At 45.3% G+C, this 22,321-nt stretch overlaps 2 protein-coding genes across 4 annotated transcripts in view; both read right to left on the reverse strand.

The window, feature by feature from the left end:
- LOC142591036 (uncharacterized) overlaps positions 1-22,321 on the reverse strand; it is a 256,522-nt gene that overhangs the window by 111,367 nt on the left and 122,834 nt on the right. The window lies entirely within an intron of this gene.
- LOC142591035 (uncharacterized) overlaps positions 1-22,321 on the reverse strand; it is a 77,203-nt gene that overhangs the window by 4,595 nt on the left and 50,287 nt on the right. Inside the window, exon 8 of the mRNA XM_075703409.1 lies at positions 5,288-5,389. Coding sequence (XP_075559524.1) covers positions 5,326-5,389 — 64 coding nt within the window. The 3' untranslated portion in view covers positions 5,288-5,325. The remainder of the gene's footprint in view (positions 1-5,287; positions 5,390-22,321) is intronic.

Genomic DNA, 22,321 nt, shown 5'->3' on the forward strand with positions numbered 1-22,321 from the left:
CTCGTATTACCATCTGCACGCTGTCTCGCAAGAGGGATAGCCTTTGCATCAGGGCTCGTTAGGTTTGATCATGGCTCTGCACTTCTCTACGCTACAAACCCGACATCCGAAAAGATTCTCATCCCTAAAAGCACTACATTGGCTTGCGCCACTCAATCGGAGTCTATATCTGCTGTTTCCATTAAACCAGCTTCCTCTGAAGTTCCTTGTATCGGACGGGCCGCATCTTCTTCAGCTCTTGCAGCTGCCATCAGTTCCGATCTCACACCTTCGCAGTCACAACAATTGCTTGCTTTGCTCCAAAAACATGAAGCTTCCTTTGATGCGCATTCAGCTTCGTTGGGAAGGACTTCGATAACGACGCATCGGATTGAGACAGATGGCACATCCATCGTGCGCCGTAGACCGTATCGCGTATCGCTAGCCGAGAGGAAAGTCATTGACGAGAACGTCACCGGCATGCTCCAACGAAACATAATACGCCCCTCTGCTAGCCCTTGGTCTTCCCCCGTTGTTTTGGTTCGGAAAAAAGACGGCTCTGTTCGATTTTGTGTCGACTACCGAGCACTTAACAAGATCACACGCAAGGATGTGTACCCTATGCCGCGAATAGACAACGCCTTGGCCTTGGATTCCCTGCAGGGTGCCGAGTACTTCTCCAGCACCGATCTGCGTTCCGGCTACTGGGAGAAACCTATGCATGAGGACGATAAGGAGAAGACAGCGTTTTCAACACCAGATGGGCTCTACGAGTTTAATGTCATGCCATTCGGCCTCTGCAATGCGCCCGCAACGTTCGAGCGCATGATTGACACCGTTCTTCGTGGCCTGAAGTGGGAGACTTGCCTGTGCTACCTGGACGATATTGTTGTTTTCTCATCAACCTTCTCTCAGCACCTGCAACGTCTGGATGAAGTTCTCACGTGCCTTGCCAACGCCGGACTTCAGCTAAACACCAAGAAATGCCATTTTGCGAGCAAGGCGATCAAAGTACTAGGTCACATTGTGAGCAAAGATGGCATTCGTCTTGATCCTGACAAGGTTTCGGCAGTTCAGCACTTCCCTCGTCACGAAAAGACCAAAGATTTGCGTAGTTTTCTAGGCCTGGCTTCCTATTTTCGCCGATTCATACGAGGCTTCGCCTCAATAGCGTCACCTCTGCACAAATTACTGGGTTCTAATGTTCCCTTTGTGTGGTCTCCCGAATGTGAATCTGCGTTCGCCCATCTGAAGCGCGCTCTCACATCTGAACCAGTACTACGCCATTTTGAAGAAGCTGCTCCTACCCTCCTGCATACGGATGTTATTGGTCACGGAATTGGTGGCATTCTCCTACAGCGAGACGACACTCTAGGTGAGAGGGTCGTTGCATACGCAAGTCGCGTTCTGACAAAGGCCGAAAAGAATTACACCATCACGGAGCAGGAATGCCTAGCTATCATTTGGTCTGTGCAGAAGTTTCGACCTTATCTTCACGGCCGCCACTTTACGATCGTTACAGACCATCATGCATTATGCTGGCTTTCAACGCTGAAGAACTTGTCTAGACGACTTGGTCGGTGGATTCTTCGTCTGCAAGAATACGACTTCACTATTACCTACAAGTGCGGAAAAAAACACCAAGATGCAGACGCGCTTTCTCGCTGTCCGCTTCCTACGACACCATGCAATGGACCTCCAACTGCCGTCCGTGACAAGCTTTCGCACGATACCTCTTCACATGCTTTCTTGTTGGCCACTGTCGACGAAATGCCTCCACACGACAACAAATCCTTCCAATTTCATCAACTTGCCGACTCTTACTGTCGGCGCATCATAGACCACCTTCAAGGGGCTTCGCACCCGCCTAACGCCCGCCTTCGTCTGCAGCTGACGCAACTTAAGACAGACAACCGCGTCCTGTACCGTCATGTCTATCACCTTGACGGTCAACGCTGGGTTCCTGTCCTGCCACGCTCTCTACGTGCTCGTGTCCTGCAGGCTTCTCATGATGACATGACTGCTGGTCACCTCGGTTTTCAGAAAACCTATGACCGCATCAAAGGTCGCTTCTACTGGCCTGGATTGTCCACCAGTGTAGCGAGATATGTCGCTTCCTGCGCCCTATCTCATCGTCGAAAGCTCCTTACATCAGCTCCAAGCGGACAACTGCAACCGGTTCCTTGTCCGTCGCAACCATTTGAGGTCGTTGGCGTTGACCTGTATGGTCCTCTTCCTGTGACTCTCACCGGTAAACGATGGATTGTGACAGCCGTTGATCACTTGACACGCTACGCCGAAACAACTTGTGTGAGTTCTGCCTCAGCCTCTGAAGTTGCTGCATTGATACTTCAATCCTTAATACTGCGTCACGGTGCTCCTCGCGTCCTCCTGAGCGACCGTGGAAAAGCATTCCTCTCGCAACTACTAGACGAAGTACTCAGAGCCTCCGGAACCACCCACAAGACCACCTCCAGTTACCATCCGCAAACCAACGGCCTCACAGAGCGATTTCATCGCACGCTGTCAGACATGCTTGCCATGTACATCAACCCGGATCACAGAAACTGGGACGCAATTTTGCCATTCGTGACTTTTGCATATAATACCGCCGTTCAACGCACGACCGGTTACTCGCCATTTTACCTTGTCTATGGTCGTTCGCCCTCTTCCTATCTTGAGGTCTCTTTCTTCGCGCCAACTGTCCATCAATGTCCTTCCTCCTGCGAAGAATATGTGTCCCGCATTTTGCGTTGTCGCCAGCTCGCCCGCATCAACACCGAAGCACGGCAACAGGACCACAAGCAGCATTACGACGCCTCTCATCGCGTCGTGTGCTTCCGCGCTAGCAAGGAAGTGCTACTCCGGACACCAGTTCGTACTCCTGGCTTGTGTGACAAGGTTCAGCTTCGGTTCATCGGCCCATACAAAATCTTGGAGCAGACTTCTCCGGTTAACTATCGCGTGGAACCAGTTATTGTTCCAAATGACCGCCGCTGCCGCGCCGCTGAGATTGTCCACGTTTCCCGTATGAAGCCTTTTACGAGACGTTCACCGCCCTTTTGAATTGCGGCCAGGATGGCCGCTCTCGCGCAAGGGGACATTAGTGGGGGAATTTATAAGCTATTCTTTGTCATCTGTACATGATCATCATCATGTGGGGTCCATATGGGGTTCTTCTTCATCATCGCTTGTGGGGCTGGCTCTCGAGTGTGATCCGTGCTGTGGGCGTGGTCGGTTCGCCCAGTCTTTGACGCGGAATAAACGTCCTGATAACTGGTGCGTCACAATATTGTTATTTTTCTTCAATCGTCGCGCATCGTTTCTTTTCTGCGTCTGAAACTGCGTTTTCTTAAGTACTTGTTTTCATCACTATATCTACATATTATTAAAGGTATCTACAAAGCCAAAGAAAGAACTCATCAATCACGAAAACTGCATCCTCAAAGCAGTGAGCTTTGAGATAACAAAAGTGACCTAAATGTTAAACAATCTCCCGTGCGGTTGCGCACACGCTGAAGCATCAAGTGAAAAAATAGACTGTGCTGCTGGTAGAGACCGGTTGTTACATACGCATTTATTTTTTCTGTAAAGCTCTTGTTTTGTTGTTGACAAAGCTTGTGCAAGAGGGGGTATGCGCACACATCCTACAAACCTTAGAAGCAGGAAAAGGCACTAGCTCTGATCGTTTCACTGTTGAAGCATGTTTGCAACCTAAAACGACGATTTTTTATACGTTGCACTCCGTAAACGTATAAGAACTTCCGTGACACCCTGATTAAAGGCGTGAAGAATTAGTTCAGTTCACTGGAACGCTGTAGCATTGCAGTCAAGGAACGGAGTGCGGTAACGACTGTTTGCCTCAGCTCGCAAGATGGCATGCGTGAGTGCCATGTGAATAGTGAAAAAGGGGGGGGGGGTGTATTCAGAAAGCTTGTCGTTGGTCAAGCATATTGGGCATCGGCTTGCCGCATTTCATAACACGGTATTGAGCATAAGGATTGGCTGTAAGTTGCCATTACCAACAGTTCTAGCATTGGCGCTTTTTGTGAACAACCATAACAGTCTTCATCGCTGGCAACGAGTCTATAGGCTGATTCCGAGCGAGTGCGTTGCCAGTATGTCGAGGGTGTACTATTACAAGATGCCAGAAAGAAAGCGAAGCGCAGTAATTCATTCGCGAAATGGAAGAAACATGTCCGTATTCACAAGCTCTTACGTTATAACTGTTCGTGAGAACAAATTTCTTGCTATTGTAATGCTGGACATAATATGAGAAAAGGTGTTCCGCCAATCGCGACAACCATTAGAAAAAAAATCTGTGTGACTTCAATCCATTGTGTCCAATGGTCTCGTATGCAGTCACCCACAAAAGTGGAGCGGAGTTTCTTAGCGAAATGGTCACCACTGTAAATATTATTCAGCAAGGGCCAAGTCAATATGATCGTCTTAAAGCAAATACTGTGAACAGAACGACAACAATGTGAAAGCAGGAGCCAATGTTTCAACAAGGCGACTTGTCTTCTTGAAGGTATTGTAGACGACAAGTCCACTCTTCGAAACGTTGGCTCCGGCTTTTACCTTTTACTCATTTTGCTCATTATCTAGAATCTTCATCTTCCGCCTTCCCCGTGTTTTCCCTTGAAGCAAATACTTTGTCTAATACAAACTCCTAGACCTTTCAAGAACAACGAAGACATATATCCACACGTAATGTTATCTGAACTCCAGAAAAATTGCCGAAACTGCCAGGTCTGTCAAAGCATACAGTCAGCTCTTCATTTAGCGCTGTCGAGGACAATGCACGAGTGTTATGCGGATCTCATCCCAGCACAAAGAACAAGCGTCGGAAGCTGAGTAACAGTTTATGAATTAATAGTGCGCTCTGCTTATGCTCCACCAGAACCACTCTTCTCAGTGCTTGTTGCTCCTGTGGAAAACGCAGCCTATAGGAGCACCTGTTTCGGCTAGATACTATCTGCCTCGTGAGGGCACACCTCCCTGCTCGACTAACGCACTGCAGAAATGACGAGGTGGAGTCGAAATTGTGGTTTAGCTAAATGAGTGTCTCAGAATACCAACCACTCCCTCCACTTACCTCTTAAATGCAGATGAAGTTCCCGCCGGGATTACAATAATGTTTCACGCGATAAAAATGTCAAGTTAAATGAAGGAGCAAAATATCGGTCACGCCATCCAATAAGCACTAAGATGGCGCTCGTTCCATTAGATAATACACTTACAGGGGGATTTGTGGCCTATCAAAGATTCACTACGACTGTGCTTATGTGATGCGCAAAACACTTACCATCAGTTGATTCACCATATGTGACAAGTAGACAATCCTTAGCAACCTTCAACACAACGTAAGTGTAAGGAAACTCTTCTGGTGTATTTTCTGTTGGCGAAACTAGCAATAAAATGCAATAAATTGTTTGTTAGAGTCCAAAAGTGCCTTCATTTTGTACAGAATTAACCATCTGTTTAAATTGTACATCTGCCGCTCGTATCAAACGCCACAGCGTAGTAATGCGACAAGTCCCTTGTAAGCCGCATTTGACTTGTGGGACCTAAACCCAACTGACACGCCATATTAAAATGATGTGCCCCTCACAGTCTTGTAAACCTGTAGTTTTTCATTATCCCATGAGAAATATTCTGCAGAAGTTTTGGTGCCTTCTTTGAAAGATGTGTGCCAAAGTTTGTTCTACCATTATGTTCTCAGTGGCACATGCCGAATAAAAGAGTTTTTACCAAGATACAATGCTTAAGGTATGGAACGTACAGTTTTTAGTAAGATTTGAATTGCTGTCCTTCAGGTTTTCCGCCACTCTCTAAGAAACGCTTTTTGCTGCTGTATGTGAACGTTGTTTACCGCGGCACCTATCAAATATCTCCAATGATGACAAAAAATTAATGTTTCTTCTCCGAAACAGCCTGACAATAATATATAGTGGGTGTACAAATAGAAATACTGGGAGTTGACCAAGTTTCTATGCATTTGTCGCAACTTATCTCTGTTACTTTTGTTCTCAGCTCATCGTCCTCTTCGCTCATGATTTACAATGGCCTAATGGATCGCAAGAACGTCTAATGCGTCTTGAAACTCCATACTTAAATCTGATGTATTGCTGTGGGCTCGTTATGAAGTGGCATATTATAGAAACAGCACGTGGTTCGGCAGACTTAAATAGCCGTGAATACTCTCAAGGCACGTTATACCCACAGCAAGAAAGAAGCAACATGAACATTCAACATTTTTTGAAGTGGCGTACGTACCTTTGATAAAAATAATGCTTTTTCGCCAAACTAACACTTGCATAAAACTGTAATACAACAAAGTCATGTGCATTGGCGTAAATTTGGGGACAAGATCTAATTTATGCGCCGCATGCGATCTCGGTCTAAAAAAATTATGTCGATGTTGACTTCTGTGCAGTACGCCTACAAAATTCTGTCACAAACTTCCTGACATCAATGTGGTCAGCAGAAATATATTCCCTATTAGACACATTCCTCAGGTTGCATTCCGTCTTCCATTGCAGAAAACATCCTTGGAAGTCCTATTTTCTGAAGCGCTTCAGCAGTGAGGTCGTTTCCTTTTCAATTTTAGGCACATCTCCAATGTTACGAACCGAGAGCATCAGTTTGCAGTTAGGAAAGAAAGAAGATTTTTTGGCTAAATTATGCTAGCAGTGAAGGTAGCTTGCTGAAGAACGGTCATGAACTTGAGTGCGAAAAACTTAAGTAGGATGCGCATCGTCATTATAGTGAAAAAAAAAATCAGCAGCCCTCATTCGACAAAATTGGTGCCAGGTGGGGCACACAATCTTTCAGACACTTCCAGGCCTCAATGCGGAAAGGTAGATAAAGTTTGACTTGAAGGTATGATTTCCAGGTCAACGATTCCATAGAATGATCAACATCACTTAGATTGTTGCTTTGTTTTCCGCAAATTTTTTGGCATTTGCTCTACGTCGTTTAGCGCATTGGTAAATTTCAACGTCGCCGCTGCTTAGAACCCTCTGCAGAAATTAATAGCTGTAACCTCACGTTTTCCTCTCAAAGGAACAATTCCTTTGTCGAAATGTTCGCTCAGGAGTCAAGATTTCTGACACCATCATGGCGCAAGCAATTTGTATTTCCGAAATTTGCGTCACAACATGGGGCGAGCAGAAGACATTTTTAAACCTTGTTTTCCTTATAACATTGTACCACTCATCTGGTGGGAGATGAGAGCACTAGATTCCGCCCGACTGATGTTTTCACCTACGCACAACCAGAAAATGGGGGAGGGGTGAGGCGTCTTGTTTTTGCATCGTCCTTGAAGTCTTCTTTTGTGTGTTAGGCTTGCTGCGAGATAGTGAAGCAGGCATCGTACTTTTCAAACTCTGTTGCAAATATTATCCCTGTGGTGCAGTATTGTCAATTTACGTCCTGTTTTATTTGGCAGAGGTTTATCAGGTGATAAAAAATTCAATTGAGCGAAGTCTCAAATCTGCTGTGCACAAATAAAGTTTATTCCTCCTCCTTGACCGAATCTATCACTACACGAAAATGAACTGCATTGAGTGGTACTATTATTATACACGGCGCTCTTCAATATGGATTTTACAGTTAGTTAATAAATGATGCATTGTTTTTAAGTTTTAGAAGTTAGCCAAATAAAGCAAATTCACATATATTCTGTGCTATTCAATACAACTGCAAGCTTCATGCCATTGGCTTCAGTGATCAACAAAGTATGAAAATTCTTAAATATTGTGATGATGTATGGGGCTTTATGGCGCAGGGGCCAGGAATGGCCAAAGAGCGCCATGTCTGTGGTAGTGGGTGTGCATTGTAACTATGATTACTATGAAATTGGTGTGACGTGGCTGTAAAGGGGCCTTAAAATATACGCTCTACAGTGCGTAAAATCTGTGTAACAAAATTATGGCGGTGACATATGACCTGTACTATGAACATTTCGATGCATTTAAAAAGAATGATACAATAGGTAAAATATATCAGATTATAATAAATGCTAGAGCACTACTGCCTCCTTAGAGCCCTTGAAACGCAAGGGTCTGGAGGCATGTGCTATACCGTACAACTATCCCAGCGGCATCCTCTAAAGAGAGGAAGCGCTAGGAGTGCATGGGGCTAATATCATGTAGGACCACATCTCTCAGAAAACCTAGGACTGTGTCTGTGTTAAAAAGCGGTTCTGGGCCGAGGAACATTACTGGATGAAGAGGGATGTGCTGTCTGTAAGCTAAGGAAAAATGTTTCATCGCGCCGAACAGAATAGGACATCTGTTCGGCGCGATTTTGTAGTAGAGGGCCAGAATGCTAACTGTGGTTTTATCAGGTGGAGCTTATTATTCGTTTCCGCGTCCCACATGCGTTGCCAGTGGTCCCGCAATCTCCTTCGCAAGAAAGGCCTCAGATCTGTGACAGGCACCGCAGCGGTAGGGTTAACAGTTTGCGATGCGATTGACGTGGCCATCTCGTCCGCCAGAACGTTACCCTCAATGCTCCTGTGGCCAGGCACCCAGCATATAATGATACGCTGGTTAGATATGTACGCTTTACACAAGACGGTGTAGAGTTCACTAAGTACTGGATTTTTGTGTGTATAGACTGACATCAAGGCCTTCAGGACGCTTAGGGAGTCTGTATAGATCGCTGCTTTTGGAAGTTTTGATTTTCTTATATGCTTCACAGCAGAGAGTAATGCGTAGGCATCAGCCGTAAATATGCTTGTTTCCGGATGCAGTACGTCGGATTCCGAGAAGGATGGGCCGACGGCTGCATAGGATACCCCGGCATTTGACTTCGAAGCGTCTGTACTCTGCACAGGAATGCTTGTGCTGGAGTTCTAGGAAATGCATTCTGATTTCGGCCTCAGGAGCGTGCTTTGTAACTTTTATAAAGGATATGTCACATTGTATCACCTTCCACTCCCAAGGAGGTAAGAGCTTGATTGTGTGCATTAAGCGATGCTCGAGGAGTGGGACATGCATTTCATTGCTAAGCTCCTTCACACGCAGCGAAAAAGGCTGTCTTATGAAGGGACGGTTGCTGAAAAGTGTAGCCCACGTCATATCGGTAACGGTATCAAAACATGGATGTTCAGGATTAGAGCGTACTTTAAGGAAATATGTAAAGCTGTTGTATGATCTCTGTAGGTGGAGAGACCATTCATTCGATTCGGCATATAAGCTTTCAATTGGGTTTGTTCTGAAAGCGCCCGTGGCTAAACGGATGCCTAGATGGTGAACCGGGTCTAGCATCTTTAGCGCGCTTGGGGCGGCAGAGTTATATACCACGGCACCATAATCTAATCGTGACCGGATGAGGCTCTTATACAGATTCATTAGGCACTTCCTGTCACTACCCCACGTAGTCTGGGATAGAAGTTTCATTAGGTTCATTGTTTTCAGACACTTTTTTTGAGTTGTTTAATGTGTGGGACGAAAGTGAGTCTATTGTCGAGTATAATACCTAGAAATTTGTGCTCTTTGTTTACAGGAATCTGTTGTCCACACATTTGTAAGCAAGGATCCGGAACTAGGTCTCTCTTCCTTGTAAACAGCACACAAGAACTTTTTTGAGGATTGATTTTAAAACCATTTTTCTCTGCCCACCCTGACACCTTGTTCAAGCCATGCTGTACCTGTCTCTCGCATACTGCGAGATTACAGGATTTCAAACCTATTTGAATGTCGTCCACATAGACGGAATACAATATGGCTGGTGGTAAGGACGCACGAAGCGTTGTCATTTTAACAATAAAAAGTGTGCAACTGAGCACGCCTCCCTGGGGTACACCAGTTTCTTGTGTAAAAGGACGTAACAGCACATTGCCGACTTTCACCCGGAAGGTACGACTGGACAAGTAGCTTTTTATTACGTTTAGCATATTACCATGAATGCTCATTTCTGACAAATCTCTCAAGATTCCGTAGCGCCAGGTCGTATCGTACGCCTTCTCCATATCGAGGAATATCGATACGAAGAACTGTTTGTGTACAAGCGCGTCACGAATATGTCCTTCAATACGTACAAGATGGTCGGTTGTGCAGCGCCCTTCTCGGAAGCCACACTGAAAGGGATCAAGCATTTTGTTTTGTTCAAGAAAATAGATGAGTCGCCGATTTATCATTTTTTCAAATACCTTACACATGCAGCTTGTGAGGGCTATCGGGCGGTAACTTGACACTGAAGAAGGGTCTTTCCCTTCTTTCAAAACAGGGACCACAATGGCTTCTTTCCATGCCGTTGGAAGGTACCCTGCGTCCCAGATAGGGTTGAAAAGTGTAAGTAGTGTTACTTGCGTGTCATTGTGTAAGTTTTTGAGCATTTCATACATGATTCTATCGGATCCCGGTGCAGAGCTCTTGCATGCGCTCAAGGCAGCTTTCAACTCGGCAGCACTAAAAGGGCAATTGTACGGTTCATTCTGTCGGCATTTATTGACGAGTGGCTTGCATTCTTCTATTTGTTTATATTTTAGGAAGGATTGCGAATAATGTTTTGAGCTTGATACACTCTCAAAGTGCTCCCCAAGTGAGTCGGCCTGATGTTTCAGTGTACCGCCCTGTGTATTTACTAGAGGGAGTGAATAAGTTCGTCGTCCTTTTATCCTGTTAACCCTGTTCCAGACTTTCCCCTCCTCAGTATAAGAGTTGATACCCGATAAAAACTTCTGCCAGCTCTCTCTTCTGGCCTGTCGGCGCGTTCTCCTACCTTCAGATTTTGCTTTTTTAAAGTTAATAAGATTCTCCGCAGTGGGAGAGGCGCGTAGCAACCCCCACGCTTTGTTTTGATTCTTACGGGCGGTCCTACACTCGTCGTTCCACCACGGGACGCGCCGTTTGCATGCGAAACCACTTACTTCAGATATACATTTAGACGCGGCATCTATAATGAAGGCTGTAAAATACTGAACGGCAGCATCAATTTCTAAAGAGGGCATGCCATCCGATGAGATCCTGGTGAGAGTTCGGAATTTCTCCCAGTCGGCTGTATCGATTTTCCACCTGGGAGCCTGTGGTAGACATTCGTGTTCTTTATATGTTCTTAGTAGTATAGGGAAGTGGTCGCTTCCGTAAGGATTGTCGTTTACTTCCCATTCGAGTTCAGACAGTAGTGACGGGGAGACTAGGCTAAGATCTCTTGAAGAAAATGTTTTGTTTGCGAGAGAATAGTGTGTCGCTTCCTTCTTATTCAGAAGACAAGCACCAGAAGAGAAAAGGAACTGTTCAACGAGACGACCTCGCGCGTCTGTACGAGAGTCGCCCCACAGGGAGCAGTGCGCATTGAAATCGCCGAGAACAACATAAGGTTCTGGCAATTGATCTATATAGGACTGAAATTCTTGTTTCGTTAATTTGTGATGTGGGGGTATGTAAAGAGAGCTAATGGTGATGAGTTTGTTTAGGAGAACAGCTTGAACCGCCACTGCTTCGAGAGGCGTTTGTAGGGGGAAAAGTTGACACGCAATGCTCTTATGGATAACAATGGCGACACCGCCCGATGATGCGACAGCATCATCGCGATCTTTACGAAACGTTATGTACTGTCGGAGAAAGTTTGTGTGTTTGGATTTTAAGTGTGTTTCCTGTAAACACAGCACTTTTGGATTGTGTTGGTAGATGAGTTCTTGTAGATCATCGAGATTCCTAAGAAGACCTCTGACATTCCATTGAATTATTTGTGTATCCATATTAAAGAAAAAATTGGTGCTGTGTTTACGGAAACGGTGGTGATGTCTTAGGTTACAGAGCTCTTTCGAGGCCCTGTAACGGGAGTTCTGCCCTTTTTGAAGCGTTCGAGGGAGCCTCGCCGCTCCTTAGGCGCTTGGTGCGCCTTGAGGATAGGTGTTGTGTCCATTGCCTCTTGTGAGGCGCCGGACACGTGCTCTTGCGAGCGAGAAGTTACAAGAGAGAGTCCTGCCTTGGAGGGCAAGACCCCTGCGCCCACCAGCCCAGAGGTCGATGGGGCACCCTGCGGGATTTGGCTGCGCCGGCTGTTGCCAGCGCTGGAAGGGGCCGGGGAGGTTCGGACAGCCTCGGCGGCGGCCACCTTCGGAGTCGATGGTCCCTCATTCTGGGTCGACGGAGCAGCGCTAGCTGCAACCGCCGCGGGGGCAGATGGCGTAACTGCCGACTCACTGCCTGTGGGTCGGAAAGTTGCCGGAGACCGTTGTGGCGCTGCCCCCTGACGCGCCACTTCGGCAAAGGTTTTCTTGGGCAGGTACGATACCCGCCTGCATGCCTCCTTGAAACTTATATTTTCCTTTACTTTACCTGTTACAATTTTCTTTTTTCCAGGATGGGCACGCACGCGAGTACGCGGCGTGCTCCCCATCACAGTTTACACAGTGGAGAGCATTCTCACAAGCTTCAGGTGTGTGTTCGTGGGCACTGCATTTTGCACATGTTTGGCGGCCGCGGCAGCTCTGCGAACTGTGGCCGAAGCGCTGGCATTTGAAACATCGCAGTGGATTTGGCACGTACGGCCTGACACGGAGCTTGATGTACCCGGCCTCGATTGACTCGGGCAGGACACTTGAATTGAAGGTGAGTATTATGTGTTCGGTCGCAATCTCTTTACCGTCGCGCCTCATCTTTATTCTTTTCACATTGACAATATTTTGCTCACTAAAGCCCTCCAAGAGCTCTGCGTCTGTTAGCTGAAGCAAATCATCGTCTGAGACAACGCCGCGGGTAGTGTTCATAGTGCGGTGCGGAGTCACTGTCACTTGAACGTCCCCAAATGACACGAGGCTGGGTAGCTTTTCAAATTGTTTCAGATTCTGGAGGTCCAAGAGGAGATCTCCACTTGCCATCCTTGTTGCCTTGTAACCTTGACCAAGAGCCTCAGTTAAAGACTTCAAACTAGAAATGGGGAGATTGTGCGTACTTGTGTGTCTGACTTTTCGGAGTGAATCACGTGAAATCGTGGGAAGTTGGGTGTTTCACGACCAAAGAACTTGAATACATCTTCGGTGCGCCCTCTTTTCTGAGGGCGATCAAGGAGGGGTGACAAGGAATTTGCCATAGGAGAACTTAATTTTCGGCAATAACGCCAGCCACCCACCGTGGAGCCCTACAGGGGGACGCTACAGGTACTGTAAAAAGAGGTCCTGTAAACGCCAGCTGTACGTTATTACTATAACCAAATATGAGATAACCTAGGTTGGCTATTCACACAAGGTTAACCCTCGCTGCCTGGAAAAATTGGAAGTAAACGGAAGCTAGGAGAAGACAGGAAAGATGAAAAAGTAAGAGAAAGACGAAGGCTGGAGGGAGAGAGAGACAGGAAAAGGCAACTACCGATTTCCCCCGGGTGGGTCAGTCCGGGGGTGCCGTCTATGTGAAGCAGAGGCCAAAGGGGTGTGTTAACTCCGCCGGGGGGCCTTAAAGGTCCAAACACCCAGCATCAGCTCAACCCCCAGGATCCCCCTTTCCCCAGACACGGCTAAGCCGCGCGCGGCTACACGCGGGAGGGTCCAACCCTCGTGTGCTCGGGTACGTGGTGTCGCAACACACCAAACGCCTGCTGACGCAGACGCCCCTGCGGTGATCTTAAATATTGTGAGTGCGCGCTTAATATTTAAATGTCTTATAGAAAGACTCCGCGAGACATTTCACACCGCACATATGTTTCATCACTATTCTTATTTGCAATTGAAAAAGCAAAACAGCAGTAAATTTAATGATATCTTACTGGGTTCTATAGTCTTGATATCGACAGTCGTTAGCCCATTCACCTCAGTCACTTTGAAGTCAACCCTGTCTTCCCTGAGAAAAAAGAGAAGATTCAACGCTTTGAAAGATAAACCATAGCTGTCTGCATTTCACTAGGCACTATTGAAAGAACGGTTCATTCATGGCAATGCATTACTTAGAAAGATACAAATGGAAATTCAAGAATATCACAGTGTAGCTTTTTTACTTCCTTATATATTTCGAATACCGGCAAACGCCGAATCTTTAAAGAGGAGAGTTGGGTCAGTATGAGAAAAGAGTTTTCAATTTCGGAAGAGGCGTCATTCTAGAGCTCTTAAAAAGCAAGAACACATAAAAATACCCATAAACGCAACAAAGATTGAAAATGACGTGAAAGTGTACTTCAATAGCGGCTACTTCAAATACAGTAAATAATGCAAAAATTTAAAAGCATATAGGGGTATGCAATATCCGTACATACATTGTATAGGCAGCAAACGTGCACCGCGTGAAAGATGTACATAATTAATAGAAAATGAAAAAAAATCAAGTGTGCTAACCATTAAGAAAAAAATAGAATAAACATTTGTGGAAAAGTACACCGTTCGTGACAGAAGTTATAGGTGGCTGTCGGTGGTTTCAGTAGTTTGTGCGCGTCTTGAACTAAAAACAGTAGGCCTTACAACAGGCGTGATTGCTTGATAGTTTCTTCGGGGTTGCGGCAGAAAAACGACACTCCACACATAAACAGCAATCGTTCAATGTTTTCATAGCTTTGCCAGCGCTCACACAAAAAACAAGCCAATTCCATTGCACTGTAGAAACACATTATGCCACTCACATGCCTGAGCCCATAGTCCCCAAAACCGATCAGCTACTGTGCAGTGTGAGCCTGACACGAATCGCCTGTATTCAACATACGGAAATGGTGCGACTGCATTCCTCACACCCTCTTTGCGCTAGCAGTGCATTTGCTTCCTTTGTGCTGGTACAATTGCGAGTCGCATACAATGGTGGGCTGCTGTGGGTGTAGGCAGTGCGATAACCTATGCAACCTTTTGGGATGGCAAATCTTGAGGCTCAAAATCGATTTTCGGGATCGAATTTTATGTCAACGGTAAGCGACAGCTGCCTAGGCCTATCTGAAACTTGAGCCAAAGGAAACTTTTCTAGGACACTAGTTCACACTGTTTAATAAAGCGTTAGCAATATTAAGGCGATTAAACAATAATAAGGCTAATATTAGGGTACCCAAGGGATTAAATACTATGCACAAGTGCGTAAGAGGTTTTGAATTGTGCGACCAAACATAAAAGTTGTAGTGCGTAGCATCGCGTTATTGTGTTAATTCTTCCGACTTTATTTCTTTTTCTGCTTTTCTTTCACCATTTATTCCCTTTATCCCTTTCCCCAGCACAGGGTAGCCAGCGGTTACACTGGCTAAGTTTCCTGTCTTTTCTTCCCTTTTGTCTCTTTTGGGTCCTGACTCTATAGACTGCTCTGACACGGTTCCTTTTACCGGACGCGAGTATGAAAGCTTTCACAACTACTTATCGAAATCAGGCCGACTGTGTGAGCAAGTATATTTGTCAGAGCGCAGACTATCAGCGAGGCGCCTTCTGCATTGCATGCAGACAACAGCAGAAACGCCAGGTTTGCCATCGCCGCTGCCCAGTGCTGAAGCTAGAGACAGCCTACTCAGCTGGCGCCACATTCTACGAGGAACCGTGACACACACGCCTGTACTGGCAATCACGTCAACCACAGGTTTTCCGTGACCTCATGCTGTAAGTCTACGTCAAAAAAATTCCTAGCTTGCAAAGTCCCGGGAGATGACTGTTGTAGTCTAAATATGGCTGGCTATCTGTAGGCTTCCAGCAATATTTAGACTACAGCAGTCATCACCCGCGACATTTCAAGCAAAGAATTTTTGTCGGACAAGTGAAACGTACAAGAAGAATCTGCAGCGAAGACCACGATTATGTCCACCACCTAAACGACCTTAAAACAACGCTAGAAGAAAGCAACTATCCACAACTTGCTCTCGATCTTATGATGCCGCGTCAAGATTGGAGAGCCGGTCAGAATTGGCGAAGAGACAGCCCAAACTAGTATCTGACACACCGCCGGCCTTTATGGCAAAATATTCTAATGCACTCCCAAACATAAACAACATCCTAATAAAATACCACCCAATATTATCAAGTAACGAGCGTCTGCGAAAAGCATTCCCGGATGTACCTAGGGTTACATATCGCCGAAACAGGAATTTTAAAGACATGTTAGTGCACGCAATAGTCAGCCAACAGCATTCCCCCGTAATAAAAGCATGTTGTCGCCCTAGGTGCAAAACCTGCAGGCACCTTCGCAGTGACATTAAAATCAAAAGCACCGCAAATAGTTATACAGATGAAGTCAAATCTAGGTTCACTTGTACAAGTTCGAATGTGATTTATATGCTTGAATGTTTCTTTTGTAAGAAACAATATATCGGTGAAACAGGACAATCAATGCACGTCAGATTAAACAAACATCGCGCGGACACAGCTAAAAAGCTTCCGAAAGCCGTCGCCGAGCATTTCAACCAACCAGGTTATAACGTTGATGAACGTAAACTCTACATCTTACAGTAAAATTTCCGTTCTCAACGAGAAAGAAAATTCAGAGAATCATACCTTATCCATAAGTTCAAGACATTGCAACCAATAGGCATAAACATTTCATAGGGAACTTTAGAATCTATTCACTATGCAAAATTCAAGCTGTAGGCAACAACACTTTGTTTGATTTCTTGGCGTACCCCTCCTTTTTCCCCTTTCCTTTCCTCTTCTTTTTTCAGCCGGCGCATCAGACGTCTTTGACACGTCCTTGACACGCGTGCGTTGACAGACCGGGGGGGGGGGGTTGACCCTGGCCTTGGCCTTGTGCACAAAATTCCTTTACTCTTAATTCCACACGCTAACACACGTTCGCTCGTTCCCGCACTCTCCCGCCTTACACCTTCTCCCCTTTGGAAGAACCCCACCTAGATACACTGTGGCGAGGAAAGCATACGCCGCCTTGAAGAAGACAAGTCCAATTGCCGAAACGTTGGCTCAGGGATGTTAGGAGTATAGATAGAATATATTTGCAAAGTATGTACATATTTATACAAGCAACGTCAGTGGGGTCAGGATAACTGACAACCAACAACACGCCGGCCCCAGCGAGCGTCTCGCGATCTTTTTATTCTTTCTCTTCTTTTATCCTCAAGTAACAATATTGTCTTGGGCGGAGTGCTTGAACACTTGCGCCTACTTCACCGCAGGAAGCCCTGGTATTGCAATACCTCCGGGCTCGGTTGAAATTTTTGCCCACAGATTACGAGAAAATCATTGGGGGTAGAGGAGGGGATAACTTCGCCCTAACACGACCATCATCATCATCATCATCATCATCATCATCTTGACTACGCCCACTGCAGGGCAAAGGCCTCTCCCATACTTCTCCAACTACCCCGGTTATGTACTAATTGTGGCCATGTTTATCTGCAAACGTCTTAATCTCATCCGCCCACCTAACTTTCTGCCGCCCTTTGCTAGGCTTCCCTTCCCTTGGAATCCATTCCGTAATTCTTAATGACCATCGGTTATCTTCCCTCCTCATTACGTGTCCTGCCCATGCCCATTTCTCTTTTTGATTTCAACCAAGATATCATTAACTCGCGTTTGTTCCCTCACCCAATCAGCTCTTTTCTTATCCCTTAACGTTACACCTATCATTGTTCTTTCCATGGCGTGTTGCGTCATCCTCAATTTAAGTAGAACCCTTTTCGTGAGCTTCCAGGTTTCCGCCCCGTACGTGAGTACTGGTAAGACACAGCTGTTATAAACTTTTCTCTAGAGGGATAATTGCAACCTGCTGTTCATGACCTGAGAATGCCTGCCAAACGCACCCCAGCCCACTCTCATGATCCGGATCCGCAGTCACTACGTGTCCCTAGTAGATGTATTCCCTTACCACTTCCAGTGCCTCACTACCTATCGTAAACTGCTGTTCTCCTCCGAGACTGTTAAACATTAGTTTTCTGCAGAATAATTTTAAAGCCACCCTTCTGCTTTGCCTCTCTAGGTCAGTGAGCATGCATTGCGATTGGTCCCCTGAGTTACTAAGCAAGGCTAAGACCACCCTAAGAAGACCATCTGTGGTATTTCAACTAGAAAAGTTTTAGTTCATCGAGCACGGCTGAGTTTCTCGTGGCCTAGTACCGATGTTGCTCGCCTGTGAGCACGCGTCGTCAGATGCGTCACCCGTTCGGACACTAGCGCAAGCACGACGGCCTCATGTGTTCCTTTTGCAAACTCATATGGTGCCAGCTAACGTCTGCCTTAATCCATACTGTGAGCTTCACCATCTTATCAAAATTTCTTGAATGATCCCTCAAAGACTATCATGTATAGCCTCACTCTCATATGAACGCTCTCGTGTGTAAAGTCGCCAATATGAATTCGCACACGCGCGGCAGCGCCGCTTTTTAGAATGGAGATTTCCAGCTGAATCTTCAGGGCACGACAATGTTCCATTTCTAACTAAAGTTCGGTGCATTTGTTGCCTTGGGACAATCCTTCCTTGACAATTTTGGCATTTTGCTTTCCTCTACGTCAATATCGGCAAGGTGTTTGTCTGACGCCGAACTGTCAGCGTCGCTGCTGCTTTTGCGGGTCATTCCATTCTGCCATGACGGTGCCAGGTTTATCTGGGTTTAGGTACCCAAACCTAGTTCTCATCTATCGAGGTCTGCTCAATCGACATTGTGTGGAAGTGTTTTTCGAAAAAACGGCTTTTACTCGAAGCTTCTTTGATGATGGTATAACCGCGTCCAAATAGGCACCGGACACTTTCCAGCTTCGTTGATCAAGCAGTAAAGCTTTGCTGATGCGCTGACTCTCTCTCTTCTCGCTTCTCTCCTCGGAGCCCTTAATTACTGTGCTTGCTCTCGGGGATTCCTCGTGGTTTGCCAGGTACCGTTGTACCGCTCTACCGGCCATGGAGCTTTGTGACTTTCGAACGCTGCTCATTCCGTTTTGTATGCGGTTTTCGGCTGGGTGGTCCTCAACCCTCCCTTTTGCTCTAGTAGCAATGCCTAGCCAGTCATTATGGCGTATAGGCGGATTCTGTGTGCAGTATCTATCCACACAGCTTTGTTTCACCATCTACTGCTCACAGCAAATGCGAGATCTTCGATAAAGAGGCTGTTCTTTGGTGAAATCATAGTTTTTACAACAATTTATACAGCATTTCACTCAACATTTAAGCCCCCCGTGGTAGTTGCCGCGCGGACGCGTCGGCGTACACTCTTCCTCTCTCAGTCAACACAAGCCTCAAATCTGCAAACGAGTTTGGCGGTGGCTCCTATTCAACACGCTTGAGCTGGGCGTACCAAGGACGTTGGCTTTTCAAGGCGCATTCCCGTGTCTCTTATTTAGAAATCTGCCGCCAAACTGAACAGGCATGACGTGGGCTGTTAACTATTTCTGACCAATTATAGTTTGTGAAATCGGTCAAGAAGAAATAGACCAACATAGACGCAGTTAGGGTAAAAGCAGGCCAAATGAGATTTTGTGGACGCAGTTTTACACAAATCTGGCCATGGAGATAAAGCTTAGGTTCTATTAGCACTTTGACAAGAGTTTAGCGAGTCTAGCCGGATCTCTCAGCTATTCTCTGGGATTTCATTGGCCTTAGTGAGGGTAGAGGAACTGGTGAGGCTTATACAGTGCTCAATAACGGGCCCATACTGTGCTATAGAAGACTCCCAGATAAGAAGCAATATGGGGTAGCATTCCAAATCTATAAGGACATAGCGGGCAATATTGACGAATTTAAAGCAATGAGAAGGTAGCAGTGGACGTACTAAAGCTAAATGAGAGGTATATAATAAAGCTATTACAAGCCTACGCTCCAACTTCTAGCCAAGATAATGATGACAAAGAACAGGTTTATGAAGATATTGAATTAGCGATAAGAAAAGTGCAAACTCAGTGTACTGTAGTCACGGGTGACTTTAATGCAAAAGTGGGAGAAATGCAGGCCGTGAACGAGCGGTTGGTAGCTATGGAATCAATTCTACGAACGCTTGAGAGATATTGGTAGAATTTGGGGAAAACAATAAGCTCTGAAAAACGAACACCTTCTAAAGGAAGCGTAGAAACAGAAAATGGACCTGAAAAATCTCTAATGTGAAAACAACAAAAATATATTTCATACTTTCTCCCGATTGAACCATTATGCAGGTGGCAGAAGTGTTATAGTAAAGTGCAGTGATCTTAGGTTAGTAGGGTTTAGGATTTAGCTCAATATGAAAAGAAAAAGAGTAAAAGTGGTCAAGAAGAAACAGGCCAGCATACAGGAGCTGAGGGTAAAAGCAAACCAATCAAGACTGGTACTTGCAAACAAATATACAGTTTTAGAATAGAAAGATGAAGACATAGATGCAACGAATGAAACCGTAGAAAGGCCGGCTTCATAAGCAGAAATTGAAGTGGAAGGTACAGCACCAAGGCAAACAGCAGGTAAGCTGTCCAAAGTAACAAAGAACATAATAAAGAAATGAGGAAGAACTAATGTATCGAATTCAAGAAATCAGATAGAATTCACGGAACTGTCAAAACTAATCAAGAAAGTGAAAATATAGGATATTCGAAATTATAACGTAAGAAAGACCGAAGAAGCAGTAAAAAATGGAGGCCCCATGAAATCAGACAGAAGAAAAATTGGCATTGGACTAACCTAGGTCTGAATGACCAGCAGGGTATTGTACATAGAGTAAAAACAGCGGAAGAATTCTGTACTGACCTGTACATGAGCCAGAGCACCCATGATACCCCGATTCGAAGTAGTAATAAAGAGACTACCGAGGGTCCTTCTGAAACTAGCGATGAAGCTAGAGGCGCCTTGCAAGACATAAAATTGGGAAAAGCGGTGAATTTGGAATAACATTCAAATTATTCAAAGGTAGAGCCGACATAATGCTTCAAAAAGGCACGACCCTTTATACGTACACTCTATCGACTTGAATGTTACCAGAGAATGGGAAGAATGACAACAATATGGTAAACCACAAGAAAGACGGTAAAGAATAAAAAAAAATTGTAGGTACTTTTGCTTACTTCTAGTAGTGTAGAAAATATTCAACAAGATAATTTCCCCCAAAAAATAACCTGAACGCTGGACTTCAGTCAGTCAAGGAAACAGGCTGGTTTCAGCAAGGGAAACTGTACAGTGGATCACATCCATGTCATCAACCAGATAATCAGGGAATCAGCAGACTACAATCAGCCTCTCTATACGGCTTTTATAAATTACGAAAAGGAAATAATTTGGTAGAACTGTCCGCAGTCACAGAGCCATTAAGTAATCAAGCAATAAAGGAGGCTCACATAAAAAACTTGAAAGTTGTCTACAGAGATTCCATAACCACCTCTACTCTCCACAAGAAAAGTAGAAAGATACCTGAAACGCAAGGGGCCAGACAAGAAAGCACAATCAATACAATGCAATTCCGTACGTGCGTCGAAGAAGTATTGAAGTTTTTAAACTGGGAATGTATAGTAGCGAGTATCAACCGGGAATATCTCAGCAACCTTCGGTTTGCAGATGACATTATCCTGTTCAGCAACATTGGGGACAAGTTACACAATTATTGAGGGCTTTACCAGAGAGAGTGTAAGAGGGGGGTTGAAGATCAATTTGCAGAAGACCAAGATTGTGATCGATAGTCGGGCAACGGAACAAAAGTTCAACATCGCCAGTCAGCCTCTAGAGTCTTTCAAGGAGTACCCATACCAAGGTTAATTACTCACAGGCGACCCTGATCATGAGAATGAAATTTAGAGAATGATAAAATAAGCTTGAGTGCATACGACATACATGGTCAGATTCTCAAAGGAAGCTTAGCATTATAATTCAAAAAAATATTCAATCAGTGCATTCTACCAGTGCTAGCATAAGGGGAAGAAACTTGGAGACTTACAAAGAAGCTCGAAAACAAGTTAAGGACCGCGCAAGGAGCGATGGACCGAAGAATGCTAGGCGTAATTTTGAGACACAGGGTGAAAGCCGTGTGGATAAGAGAGCAAACGGTCATAGACGATGTTCCAATTGACATTAAGAGAAAATGAAGCAAAGCTAGGCCGGTCATGTATTGCGTAGCTTAGATAATCGGTAGATCACTAGGGTTACGGAACGGGTGCCTGTAGTAGGTAAGTGCATTTGAGGACGGCAGAAGGCTAGGTGGGGTGATGAAATTAGGATATTTGTAAGCGCCTGTTGGAATAGGGTGGGGCAGGACGAGTATTGGAGATCGCAGGTCCTGCTTTCTTCCGTCAGTGAACATAACACAGGCTGAAAATGATGACAGAGATATCATGCGGATTTCAGTCATGTCAACAAGATATTTATTAGATGTTCTTAGCCTTTCTTCTGATTCGTTGACACAGCCAAATTTCTTTACGCATTCTTGATTATATCATAACTTTAACATGTATGCCGATTGTTTTAACGGCAATTTCTTTTGTAGCGAATGAACCGTAATTTTACGTATCGGGTACGTGTGTTTCAAGCGTCTTGCATGTGCCCTTCCC

The sequence above is a fragment of the Dermacentor variabilis genome, chromosome 8 (genome assembly GCF_050947875.1).
Source record: "Dermacentor variabilis isolate Ectoservices chromosome 8, ASM5094787v1, whole genome shotgun sequence".
NCBI lineage: Eukaryota > Metazoa > Arthropoda > Arachnida > Ixodida > Ixodidae > Dermacentor > Dermacentor variabilis.